We start from the raw sequence: 14,713 nt of genomic DNA, 5'->3' as shown, positions 1-14,713 counted from the left end.
TTCCCTACAAATCTTTTCTCTGAGAGGAAAAAAAAAAGAAATTGACACTGAGACAAATATAACACAGTAACACAATACATGTAAACCAAAACCAACAACAACAGATTATAAATACTGTGCCAGGCTTTGGGACAGGTCTGAACACAACAGAAAAGTACTTGGAACAAATCTTGGGTGGGGGGATATCTGCACTGCAAGCAATGGAGAGGAGGCAAAGAGCTGAAGTTACAAGACAAGTATGGTGGGAAACAAAATACCTTGAAAGTCAAAACACATTGTGTGGCTCAGAATCCAGGTGTGGGTTTTTGGGGGAGGGTTTTTTGGTTTGGGTTTGTTGTTTTGTTTTTGTTTGGTTGTGTTTTGGTTGTTTTTTTTTTACCAACTTGGTAGTAGTTTTCTGGAACAGAAAAATGGAAATGAAACAGCTGAAGAAGCCGTGCACATAAAAGGAAGAAAGTAAATTACTGGGAACACAGATGAGATAGAATGTGGGGAAGAACAGCATGACACAGGAATGAGGCATATTTTGTTCCTCACTGGAAGTAACAAAAAACCCCCAAAAAGGACAAAAGAAATTCCACACAGTTGGGCTTAAAACAGATTAAAGAAATTAACTTAGTGGAATGTAACATTTTATGGAGCAGATTAATTTTGACAGCTTCTTTTTCTTTTTTTTTTATAAGCTTAGTCACAGTATAACATAATAGGTATACTGGAATAGAGCTAGAAAAGCCATCAGATAGATAGGACTGGACTACTGTGCATTTTGCTACTAAAAACATGCAGGTTCTTATTGTGAAAACATTAACGTAGAGTGAATAACAGACATCAAAAACATACCAATACAGCTGTATGGTAATCACAGAATATACTTAATTCTCTTGTGACAATTGACAAGAACAATGAAAATTGTATCCATTGTTGCAATATATATGCATCTTTTACAGAAAAATACTTACATATATCTGGATCTTTACTTTTCTTTGTTTTGTTACTAAGACTTATCTCAAATCTATTAATATCAGATGAAAGATCACTAGGGGAAAAGACAGAAAGCCTCAATTAATACTATACTTGCCCAACATTTAAACTTATTCTAAACTTATTTCAATCCTGAGTTCTCATGATTAGTCAAAGACAATTATATTAACAAAGATACTTAGATGCATACATAAAATTCTACCCATGCATTTGTGGCTGAAAGGTGGCTGCTCCATAACCACGCATACAGTATTTTTTAAAAGCATATACAAAACAGTACAGCATAAAGAATCTTAAATGCAATTTAAGATTAAATTTAAATTTAAGTGACATTTAGTAATTCAATAAGATTAGGACTTACTCAAAGACAAATTCTTCAGACCATACAGGGTTCTGCCCTTCCCTGATATGTGTTTTTGCTACCTGGACACTGTTCAGGTAGATGTTACAATACGGATTAGCAAAATGTTTTACTGGGAGCGTATGAGCTTCTTCTACATGCAAAATAAGACTGCTGACCTAAAGAAAATAAACAAAATTTATTTCTTTTTTTAAAGAAAGAATGAAATTCCCCTCCATGTGAAGACTTGATGTTAAGGTATAAATATTAAATGCAAAATATAATTTCCTAATAGAAAGAGCAGGGAACAGGAATAATGGATCAAGACTTTAAGAGGCACCATTGACAAATTAGGAGCAACTCAAATAAACTGAAAATAAACGTCCAGCACCATAGTTTAAACTAATTTTATTTTTTACTTTTAAAACCATCACTATGAGACATTAAGATTTGCAAGTACTAACTTTTCTATGTATAGAAAATTCTACTGAAGTCAAAGACTTGTATCTTGAGTGAGAGTCATGGACAACTCCAAACACAATGCCATATTTGGTGCTTTCCTAACAGATTAGGCTCAACAAGAGTCAGCAGTGTGCCCTGGCAGCCAAGAGGGCAAACCGCATCCTGGAGTGCATCAAACATAGCATAACCAGCCGATCAAAAGAGGTGATTATCCTGCTGTATTTAGCATTGGTGCAGCTTCATCTTGAGTATTGTGTGCCCCACAATTTGAAAAGGATGTTAAGGTACTTAAATGCATCCAGAGAAGGGCAACAAAGATGGTGAAAGGGCTGGAAGGCATGAGAAGCAGCTGAGGACTCCGAGTTTGTCTAGTTTTGAGGGAAGGAGGCTGAGGGGTGACCTCATTGTTGTCTACAGCTTCCTGACGAGGGGAAGTGGAGAGGGAGATGCTGATGATTTCTCCCTAGTATTCAGTGACAGGACATGTGGGAATGGTTCAAAGCTGCACCAGGGGAGGTTCAGATTTGACATTAGGAAACATTTCTTTACTGAGAGGGTGGTCAAACACTGGAACAGTCTTCCTAGAGAAGTCGACAATGCCCCATGCCTGTCAGTGTTTAAGAGGCATTTGGACAGTGTCCTTAATATTGTGCTTTAACTTTTGGCCAGCCCTGTAGTGGTCATGCAGTTGGACTAGATGATCGTTGTAGGTCTCTTCCAACTGAAATATTCTATTCTGTTCTATTCTAAACAACAGTAGATTACATAATATTGCCTTGTCTAACACACTACGCTCTTTTCACCTTGTTAAAAGGAAGATATTAGTCTGTACTATAGGTTCTCAAAACAATAACACTTGGAAAGTCAAATTCCAGAAAATGAGAAGTGAACTCTCTAAAATAATATACATTAAATACATTTTAAACAGTCCACTATTTCAGAAACTTCTGAATTGCATGCAATTCATAGTTTAATCAACTATTGATATCAACTGAAGTTAATTTAGACAAATACAGGAAATATCATACTTGATCAGGTCAAAATTTCATTTAAATTCAAATATTCAGTACCAGAAATTTCAAAAGACAGTTCAAGAAACTCTGAAACTGATATAATTTCTGTAAGGCAGTCATGAAAGTATGATTTTTGATCTTTGTACACTTTATCTACCTTGATCATTCATGCTTTTTATACTTTTCATCTCTCTAAACAGTCCAATACTTCCCACACTTATTTACTTGGAAATTCTTTTACTCATTCCAGCCTATAATGAAATTAATTTTCTCATTTCTTTTATGCATTTTGATATAAGATGATCAAAACTAACTGTATCCCAAATTAGAATACCATAAATATTAAATAGCATCTCTTTTCTTTTCTTTTCTATTCTATCCCTTCATGCAGACTAATATTTTCTTTGCTTTTAGAAGTCCAGAATTAGTTCAATTGATCACTCTGCAGGTGCTTTGTTTTTGTGGCTCCCAATTTCTTCTGCCAGTTCCATATACCAATTTAACTCAGTTTGGTTCTTCAGAAGTATTTAATCATCTTTAATGTTGACCACAGAATAATTCTGCATTTCCTAAGGAAAAAAAAATTATTCCTTTTTCCATAGACTGATAAAACAGTTACTTCCAACATTCGTAGCATTCAAAGATACCAGAGATTCTTGATTCCTGTTATTCCCAATTATCACTGATGTATCCATTTATGACCATCTGTCCTTTACTTCTGAAAGAAGTTCTGGCCACAACAGTGTTCTCAAGAGATCAAAAGAAATTACGTCATAATCACAGTTCAGCATGTATTTGTCACTGAAAACTGAATAATATTAGTTATACTAGTATTTTGATTACATGTGACATAAGTCTGTCAAATCTGGTGAATAGTAAGAGTTAAGACAAATGCTGAATTCTTGACACTCATACTCAAACATGGTCAGAAATTAATACCTAGTAATGCAACTGCCAATTGCCTAAAAACATTTTGTTCCTTGTGTATATAGATATTATAATAAAGTGGAAGTCATTCCAGTTGGTTTAACAAATGTATTGCATAACTCCAAGAAAAAGAAAGTACATGCAGGATTTACTATTGTTGAAAGGCAAGTTCTGAAATGTATGAACATCATTTTGCAACAAGGAGACGACCTCTCTCCCTTCCCTCACCCCGTATCTATATAGCTTCACCTGACGTAGACGTTTATTTGATGTCCCTGGACTGTTTCTTCTTAAACTGCAAAACATCTGCAGAGCCTTCATCCAGTCCTAAGAGAGAAAGACACAAAACAGTGTAAAAAAAAAAATTCATCTTCTTGCAGTAGAACACACTTCTAAAAAAATACACATTGAAGTATCTGAAGTTGTTTCTTTAGCTTAAAAATAACCAATTCGTATGCAATTCAAAGTATGAAAATTTGAATAGTAAAGCAAAATTCATATCTTTCTCAGTAAAACTAAATAAACATTTGCAAATCTGAAAGTTTCTCTTTTAGAAATATCAAGCATTACTAATAGATATACAATGTAACCTTTATCAATTTTTCAGATTAGTCATATTGAATTAAATAAAATATAGTATACAAAATGAAGCAAGACTTGGTTGCTTCTGAGAAAATAACAGTCAACAAGTTAAACTGTTCTGATCATTCTCTCTATTTTTATACTGCAGTCATATTTTACTCTATATGCTTCAAACAAAAAACAAATCAGTATTAACAGCAAAACACTGAAAAGTATAATCTACATCCTCATTCTCTCTGCTCACAAATACATAAAGCAGAGTAGATACTTTGGAAGGTGGAAGATATGCTATAGCCTCATTCTCATGTTTTCACATCCCACCCCCTCAAATTTTGTAAGCTCTTATGGAGCACAAAATTTAGGCTTTGACTAACATTCATAAGCGTGTAGCTCAAAGATCTGGTACCTACTCTCAAAGTACAATTTAATAATACCATTAAAGAAAAAAAACATTTCAATCTTACTCTTTATACATTACCTTCCACATTTTAAAAACACAGGTACATTCTATATTGCAGCTATTGTCAGGTAAACAACTTTGGGAGTAATTTTTTAGCTTTCAAAACCTTCCACAAAAGGAAGAACTGCCAACTATTCATCACATTTTTATTAGCTTGCTTTCTTATTCAAATAAGGAAAAGCAAATTAAGAACCACAGAACCTACTAAAAAAGAACCACAGAACCTACTAAACAATCTAAATTAATCTAAATATTTTCTAAGTACAAAGTCATTTTTATTCCCCCTCCTAACAGGAAAACCTATTCCCTTAAAATGCCAAAGTTTACAGCAGCAAGTATGAACAATGCACCATAGTATGCTCAATGACACTAGCATATGAGGCTACACTCTACATTACTTTGTACAAACTTCAGACAACATGCAATCCATTGGACAGTTGCTTTGATATTTACCACATTATATGAAATCATCAGGGTTTCCTTAGTATACAAACAAAACTATTCTTCTGTGAAACATTACAAGGTACAGACAGATGTAACTTCTGAGAACAGAAGTATCAGTAAAACATCTCACTTGCCTGAACCAAAATAATTTTATTTTAAAAATCCTATTATTCTGTATAAATGCAGTGAACAGCTTAAAGTGTTAGGCAAATCTAAACCAAAAGCAGATTATACCAAATGTTCAGAAAACAGGACTGGATATTCTGCCTGTCCTGACAGGATATTCTACCTACTATATATTCTTAAATAAAGTCAAATGCATAACTTAACTTCTGATACAACAGATATATTTCAGAGCTCTGAAATACCAAAACAACTTCATATATAAGAACACTGTCACATCTTCCATATGCTCTCCTGTTGGTGAGTGACTTTTAGAGAATTAGACTCCATTACTTGTCATGGTTTATACAGTTGTTCTATCACCTGATGACTCGGGGGGGGGGGGGGGGGGGCAAGAAAAGAAAAGGAGATCCATGGGTTGAAATAAATATAGATTTAATAATAACAATAAAAACTAATATTAATAACAGTTATAAAGTACAGAGAGTTAGTCAATATTCTGGAGGAGTAGGCCTCAGGGGTAAGACAGTAGACAAATCCCTCTTGAGATGTCAGCCATCGAAGAAGGAAGAGGGAAGAAGGACCGCTCCCAGCAAACTCTCCAATTTATAGTGAATGTAACATTTATGGTATGGTATAATACTAATTGGTCAGTCTGGGTTCAGCTTGGGGTCTACTCCCCTGGATTTTCGCTTTCCCCAGCCTCTGCAACTGTTTATCTCAAGACCGCTGAAGGTCATGATCATCACATGCCAGCATTAGCTGAAAAACTGTAACAAAGTGTTATCAAATTTGTTCCTATGAAATAGTGTTGTAGTCCTTACAGAATTGCAGTTTTCCTAAACAGAAAATTGACTTTAAATTCTGCCCCAGTAAACTAGGACATAACTACAATTCTTAATCAGCAAACATTAACTGCTAGAGAGCTAATAACTAAATATCAACATAAAACAAAATTAAAAACCCTGTTATTTTTCATGCAAGATCGGGGTCTACGACTATAAACAATGACCAATTTAAGGACAGGACAAATAACTATAAAAGGCTCAATAGATTTTGATTTGTGGGCATACCTACATTAGCATTACTAAAATATCATATCAGGAATGTGCTCTTGAAGCAAAACCCCCACTTACCATGCTCTGGTTCATTACATGGAAGAACATTGGAGAGCAAACCATTTTTTTTGGACTGAACTACTCAAAAATATATTCTCCAGAAATATCTAATGGAAACTAATGGAGGTTCAGTCCATGAGACCAGACTAAAACTTGTCCAAAGTAAAATCTCTAAAGCACAGGTAATGTAGGTGCTGGATTCTCAGCACCAACTATTTCACTTACAGATCTGCTGCTATTGCATGGTAATATTTGCTAATGTAGACATAGCCACCATCTGTGGTATGCTTGCTTTCTATTAGAGAAGGATAATATCATTGAACACTACAAAACAAAAAATTACTTTAAAAATTATATTTACCAACAAAAGCTCTCACCTGTGCTTGTTCTGGAGTTTCTCCTGCAAAGTAAAAGATGTAATGCTCTTCACTGAAGTGCTGAACTACTATCTGAAAACAGTTTGGCCTTAAAAACAAACAAACCAAAAATGTAGCATCATCACACTTGGAAACAGGAAAAATACCAACAAGAAAAGTATCTACATGCTTCAAAAGTGCATTTTGGTTTGAATGCACTATATAATTTCAAGAAAATTGCACTGCAGTTCAACTAGTTTGTTTCAGAATATTTAAGAAACTTGGAACAGTTTGTATTGAATATGCACGTACACTGACTCCCAGTTGAGGCAAAATACACTTGATAACATAAAAGACTTGTTAATGAGGACTATTCCCCACAAACATTTTAAATTATGCACAGGTTCAGCATTAGTTCCCAAACAATTAATCATGCATTATGAATTTCTTGGTTTAGGAGTTCAGTAAACTATATTAACATAAGGAATTCCTTATCTGAATGTGTTCCACAGCTCTCATGACCAGTAAAATGTGTACTGGAACACATACTAATCATTGAATACATGTGATATAAACTTCTAAAGATTTAAATGAAATTATAACATCTTCACAATTTTATGTATCTACACTCATTTGTCAAGAAGTATAAAAATATTTTGTGCTGTTACATTACAAGCTAAAGTGCACACTTGATTCGTGGCCTTCCACATTACATTCAAGAAAATTTAGCTCTCCGAAACACAAGGTTACATGAAGGATCTTACTTCACTTGCAAATGATGTTTCAGTCTTCCCTTCCCCCCATCCATTGCTTAGGGAAATACTGGCATGGCATTTTGTGGTCATGCCCACAGGAGCAAGAAGTAGCCCACTGGCAAGAAGTAGCCAGGTCAGGGACTACTTAAATCATTGTCACCAAAGGCATGCAAAGTTACAGCCTTCACTGTACTTCTGAGAAAAGGGGAAAGGTAGTTTTTACCACTTACTAAAAAAATAAGAGGAATTTTCTCTCAGCTACAGTTCTTCACCTACCCACACTTTCAGTATTATTTATTATCCAACTACATTTTAACCCACAGTACAGTGTTTCTTAGAAGCTGCCTAACAGACAGTCACCATTAACCAAAATGTTCCTTGTTTACAGTCTACACTAAAGCTTTCTGCATAACTGCCAATGTACATGAGGAACATTTCAGTATTTTTTTAAAAATTGTATTCCCATATACGTGACTTCTCAATGCAATAGTTGCGGAGATTTTTCAAAATTACTGAGAAGTGTATAAAAATCAGATGGTGCAAGATCACCAGATCTTTGCAGCTTAAGAAATGTCACTAATTTTAAACACCTATCTTTACATTATCTCTGTGAAAAGACTTAAAGTTGATTAAAAACTTTTAATAAATATTAAGATGCATGGAATAACCAAAGCTTGTTTAATGCGTTTTTCTATTTTTTATGAAAAATAACATTTCTAGGAGTAAACACATCTTTTTCTTCTATATCACACAAGATTGCACTTTTTTTCTAATAAACAATTTTTTAAAAAGTGACCTCTTTCATCTTAGTTACTAATTATATCAGAAAGTGTTTTAATTCTCAACTTCTTTGCCCATAATCACATCACTTGCAGTTGATATATTTTGCAGAATCAAAATTAGTACAGTAAATGAAATTGTGAAAATGATATCTGAATGTAATCATCTTGCAAAAATAATTTGTAAAATGTTTGCTTATATGAACTAACTGCTGCAACGTTGGTCTGATTTTTACTGATTCTTAAATAGAAAAACAATGATAAGTTATCTAACTAATTTAGCTTTCTAATACCTATCAACAAAAGAATGTAGATCTTTTGGAATTGACAAAATTCTTGAACTTATCAATTCTTGGTTTAATAGGATTAAAACCTTAAATACAGTTGCTTCGTAATCTTCTTAATGCCTGTAATAAGAAATGTGGAATACACAATACACAATATTGAAAAATGCCAATGCAAAAGGCCAAATCATTATCACATCGTATTACATGAGAAAATCTTAAGACTAAGTTTTAAAATTTCTTACTAGAAGTTGTTTATGAACAGTTGCTAACAATCAAGTTGCCAAGTTGCCATGGCTTAACAAGTTACCACTAATCAGTTATATCTGTCTACATATGCTCTTGCAATCTACACCAACTACGGTATAAAATGTAATATGAAACAAGAGTCACAATGCTTTCATTTCACAATCAGCAAAAGCTAAAAAACCACATGTGGACAGTTACCAGGGCTCAGGTATCAAAAAGAAAGTTTATTGTGCCAGGCCAACTTGTTCATTAGTATTGTCCATATCTGTCCTGCTGCATGTACAAGAATTAAAAGCCAGCACCCTACCTGCCAAATAAACTGTCATGTACTCCATAGACTGAACACACACTAAGGTCTATTAATCCTTTAGGCTTTGTGGCTCGTTTTTCACTTTCAAAATAAATAAGCTGGGCATCATTTCCCTCCAATATAAAGTACAAGTTTTTCCATCTCTTTCCCTTACCTGTAAGGAAAGCAAGTAAGAAGTTACAATATTGTTTTAAAGAAAACATACATTTTGTAAATGAAGAAAAAAGAGGGCAGTAAGGTTTTTGTCAAAATGCAACCTGATGAACAATGTACAGACAATCATGCTTAAGCAATAACATCAGTATACATACTCAACTTTTTGCAACATGTAGCTGAAACTAGACCCTCTTCACAGATTCAAGTACAATTTTGGGTGGTTCTCTAAACATTTTCATTAATCTCAACAGGATTAAGCAAGTGCATATGAGCTCCATTCATATCAGTGGGAAGACTGTGTCTATACAGTTTCCAAATAATGTGTGATACTGTAAGTGATCCAATTTATTATGCCTATTTTAATGAAGAAATAGATTTCTCTTGATGTGAGAAAATTATTCCTAAACTCTAATCAACTGATCAGCATAACAGATTGCATCACAATATGTCAAGATTTGTTGGAAGACACATTAGATGTATCAGTAAAATATGAACTTAGCCATTAACTAAACAAAAACTAGATCACTCATTGTTTAATGTCCTCTGAATTATAACTGATAAGGAACTTTCTGCAGCTAATTCATACATAAAACACAATGCCTTTTAGAAAAACATTCAGTCTTAATTTTCAACTTGATCATCCTAGATCCACCACAGCCCTTCATAAACAAGCACTAGTACTCACTGTTTTGAAAAACTAACCTTAACATCCAGTTATTATACTCTAGTAGATAGAAGAGTGATTTTATTAAATTTCTGTTCTGTATGCAGGTATGTGCATATCTCCACACCTACTCAGTACTCCTGCTTGCACTTTTAAAGTATCTCATTATCCCTTTTAGGTAAAGATTCTCACTTTAAGTTCATTCTCAGCTGATTCCTCACTCTACCACATCCTTCTACATCTTCTCTCAGAATTAGCACACTCAAGAGAAGAGATGCTTTCCTTGCTTTATTCTGAGGATCTAGCCTTTACTACATCTTTTAAGTTTGGCTATATTTAAATGCTTACCTTCTTTCTCACTTTCACTTGCTATCCAGATCACTATCTGGTACTTATTGTTTTAGCTACTGTCTTTGTCATATGAAGAAATGTTATTATTCTTTTTTATTTTTTTTTAAAGTAACTTTAGTGGAAACAGAAAAACTAAAATTGTGATACTTGGAAAGGGATTTGGAACTGCAAAATCATGCTCAATAGTAATTCTTCAGGGATATATTGAGAAAACAGTGTGACCAGCAGGTCCAGGGAGGTGATTATCCCCCTGTACTCGGCACTGGTGAGGCCGCACCTCGAGTACTGTGTTCAGTTCTGGGCCCCTCACTAGAAGAAGGATGTTGAGATTCTGGAGCGTGTTCAGAGAAGAGCCACAAGGATGGTGAGGGGTCTGGAGAACAAGCCTTATGAGGAGCGGCTGAGGGAACTGGGGTTGTTTAGCCTGGAGAAGAGAAGGCTGAGGGGAGACCTCATCACCACCTACAACTACCTCAAGGGAGGTTGTAGAGAGGTGGGTGCTGGTCTTTTCTCCCAGGTGATGGAGGATAGAACAAGGGGAAACGGCACCAAGCTGTGCCAAGGGAGGTTCAGGTTAGAGATAAGGAGGAAGTTCTTTACTGAGAGGGTCGTCAGAAGCTGGAACAGGCTGCCCAGGGAGGTGGTGGAGTCACCATCCCTGGATGTATTTAAAGAGCGGGTAGATGAGGTACTTAGGGATATGTTTTAGGGGGTAGACAGGAGCGGTTGGACATGATGATCTCGGAGGTCTTTTCCATTTGTGTGATAAGTCACACAATTTTTAATCCAATTATACTATGCTATGTTGACTGTGTTAGTGTTAAAACCTTAAAAAAGTCTCAATGTACCTTGTACATTGAGAAAATACATTTTAAATTAAACGTATTACCTAACTTGGAATAATAAAATTAAACTAGCTCTGGTGTCAAATTAATGTACTAATTTACATTAATCTAGTTCTCTTTAACCCATGTGATCAGCTTAAATTTAAACAAGTTACGTATAAAATATGAATACATATTATGAAAATGTACTTCATTTAATGAGTCTGAATGTCACCTTTGATAAAAGGCACTTAGCTTTTGTGCTGTTTTCTGATTTTTTTGGCAAGAACTGCCAATCAACATCTTTATATTGCGTGCAATTTTATGTATTATGCCTATTTATGTACTTCTTAAGGAAAAAGAACCTTTCATACCCTTTACAGGCTTTCTACCACCTTTTGCTCACTTCAATTTTGTCTCCACTAGTACCACTACTACACAAAATATGCATCCATATCTGCATTTTTTAGAAGCAAACATTTCATAGAAGCAAACAAAACTCACTTTTTTTCAGAAGATATCCTTTTTTGACAATATTTTTATAAAAAGCATCCTTTGTTTTGCGACGAATTGTATTGTAGATTTCTTTTCCATCCACTGTATCATTAAGCACTTGTTCTTGATGCTGGTAAACAAGGAAGAAATCAACATTTTTTTAAGCTCAGAAATCACTGTGAAATAATTGCACACTATGAAGCTGTAACTGAAATTTTATTGAATGCTACCAGTTCTTTATTATTATTCTCACATGTGTCTTAAAAAACTAATATAATTTAATACAATACCTTTGCCAGAAATGTAATATAACTATTTCTTGTGGAATGATTAGGCCAGAATTATAATATGAGGAGAAAAAAGGTTTAAATACAGACGAACTTTCAGAAAGTAGCACATGCATTTATTTTTTTAACACTAAATAGAAAACAGCATCTTTCACAGTGATTTATGCAAAAGTTAGACAAGTATTTAAAGGTTATTTAGCTTCTAACTGTCTTATACCAAGGCTTTTGGGACTGAGTAATAAAGGATAAACTCTGAATCAACAGGAATGGTGCATTCATTAAAATTGAATGATTAACACACAAAATTGCAGAGTCCCTCAATAAACTTATTAGCACTCATGTCCTAAATGAGTATCATTTTAACAAAAAACAATAGGAGAAAGTTGAAACAGGAAACACAAAAAGGATAAATTCACATAGAAAACTTAGATCTGGAAATGTAAATACCAAGCTAGAATGACCCAAGTCCAAGTCAAGTTTGACCTTACCGAGTCAGCTGATCAGCAAAAGTTCTTTAGCCATAAGAAAACATGAAAAGCAAGACTGTCAAGCAGTGAGAACAGTATTGAGATGAAGTGATATATGCACTGGTTCCATACTAAATACTCTACTTTTCTCCCTTCCCCTCCCATATATCTATAAGAATTATGGTTTTGAACAACATTACAAAAGCAAGATGAAAAACATTTCAGTAATAGGAATTACAGGACTCACAATGGAAGCAATAACCAAATTTTTACTAACTCAAGATAATCTCCATAACATAGCTATGAAAGAAACAATGTACAAAACAACAGATCTAGTGAAAAATGTTTTAAAGTAAATTTCAAATTAGAAACAGGAAGTCTATTACATTGAACCAAATAGTATGCAAGACTTCTGAATTTTTTTTCTTCAAAAACAAAGCATGACAGTGTGTGACAGAACACATGACCAAATGTAATTGCACCACCAATTCCTTTGTTTCTTGGGTTTTTTTTAAAGGTAAGTCACAAATATATCTGAATAACTTAATAGAATTTGATGCAGTCTCACATGGAAAATTAGTCAATGCAGAGAAAGTTATTGATACAGGAACCATAAGTGGATATACAAAGTGCCAAAGTGAAGATGATTGCCATAGTCCAAAAAGAATTATGGAGAACAAGAAAAGTTACTAGGAAGCTTTTCAAGGATCAGTCTCGGAATTCAAATTTCCTCACATTTGTCTCAACCACATTACACAGCGTGAGTTAATAGTAGTGGACAACTAGGAAGGACTGATGACAAGCCAATCAGCTATAAAGGAACAATCAGAATAATAAGGCATAAGTCTAGTAATACAACATAAAATTTGCACTTCTTGATACTTACCAATGGAAAATAATATAATATAATTTGGCTACAATAACAACACAGATAATATTCTAGGAGTACTCTCACAGAAAAAAGGAATTACTAATGACATGGTATTCTGAGCTGTTCTGGTCCATTACATTCAAGAAACATAAACTCACACTAGAATTGGTGGTAGTAGGGCAACTACAAGAATATTATGAAGAAACAAAAAACAGGTTTTGTAGGCTCAGCTTAGTGAGCTGACTAAGGGAGAATACAATAAAAGCCCATATATTAATAAAATAGATCTTACAAAGGGGTAACTAGGTTGGAAATTAAAACCAAATTACTAACTATCAAAACAGGAAAGTTTGAGAATAGATAGGGAACAAAGTATACAAATATACTTTAGAACTAGCTATAACTTTATGAAAAACTAGACAATGTGATTTGTTTATTATCGGTGGTCTCTTAGGATGAATTTATGTTACAGGGCAACAATGTTCCAGAACACGCTCTGTAGTCTCAGTCCCCTGATAATCTCTGAAGCTTTTCTGTGCATATAGGTTTTCTCTGGAGGAAGAAAGACACTATACACAGAAGAATGGAGGGAAGCCTAGTTTCCCCCCTACCTCAACATGGTATTAAGGCACAGCATTGGTTCAATCAGGGGCCAGAGCTGGGGGCACAAGACAAAGCATTTACACCCCAGAGCACAGACAAAGCTTACCATATCTTCTGTTTACTACAAGCCAACCTTAGGTAAGTGAATGTATATACGGATAAAATGAAAGAAACACAAAAGCTCAAAACAAAAATTCAGGAGGGGAAGATCTTGTAAAACTATCATGGATACCTCTGCTGTGATTCAGTTCCTATATTATAAATATTTGAGGATTAAGTCAATATCTTCAATAACAAGTGCTCAGAGATGAAGTTTTACCTGCACTGGAACAGGATCTTTAAGGTAATATCCTTCAACAATCTGTTCTTTTCTATAATGTTCAATGATCTCAGCAATACTGTTCAAATAAGAAAAATAAGATTTGAAATGTTAAACTAGTTAGCTTATTATTGAATGCTACCAATTCTTTATTATTATTCTCACATGTGTCTTAAAAAACTAATATAATTTAATAATAAGTATGCCTATCCTATCACACATTCTAAAATCAGAAACGAAGCATTAATAAATGCTATTTTACATAGAAATATTGTTTTATTTCCCAGGTAGTTTGTATATCATACAATGGTTTGGGTTGGAATGGACCTTAAAGGTCATGTAGTCCAACCCCCCTGCCATAGGCAAGGATAACTCCCACTAGACCAGGTTGCTCAAAGCCCTGTCCAACATGGCCTCAAACACTTCCAGGGAGAGGGCATCCACAACTTCCCTGGGAAACCTGTTCCAGTGTCTCACCACCCTCACAGTAAAG

At 34.4% G+C, this 14,713-nt stretch overlaps 1 protein-coding gene across 1 annotated transcript in view; it reads right to left on the bottom strand.

The window, feature by feature from the left end:
* The window catches only part of LOC104548737 (ras GTPase-activating protein 1), a gene marked incomplete at its 5' end in the record, with an annotated part of 21,101 nt that extends 6,794 nt beyond the window's left edge, over positions 1–14,307 (bottom strand). The window contains 7 exons of the mRNA XM_010194841.1: positions 960–1,036; positions 1,343–1,500; positions 3,973–4,050; positions 6,828–6,915; positions 9,181–9,337; positions 11,683–11,803; positions 14,221–14,307. Coding sequence (XP_010193143.1) covers positions 960–1,036; positions 1,343–1,500; positions 3,973–4,050; positions 6,828–6,915; positions 9,181–9,337; positions 11,683–11,803; positions 14,221–14,307 — 766 coding nt within the window. The remainder of the gene's footprint in view (positions 1–959; positions 1,037–1,342; positions 1,501–3,972; positions 4,051–6,827; positions 6,916–9,180; positions 9,338–11,682; positions 11,804–14,220) is intronic.
* Between the last annotated feature and the right edge of the window lie 406 nt (positions 14,308–14,713).

Source organism: Mesitornis unicolor, unplaced genomic scaffold, assembly GCF_000695765.1.
Source record: "Mesitornis unicolor isolate BGI_N332 unplaced genomic scaffold, ASM69576v1 scaffold20611, whole genome shotgun sequence".
Lineage (NCBI taxonomy): Eukaryota > Metazoa > Chordata > Aves > Mesitornithiformes > Mesitornithidae > Mesitornis > Mesitornis unicolor.
This window is presented reverse-complemented; position numbering and strand designations above follow the sequence as displayed.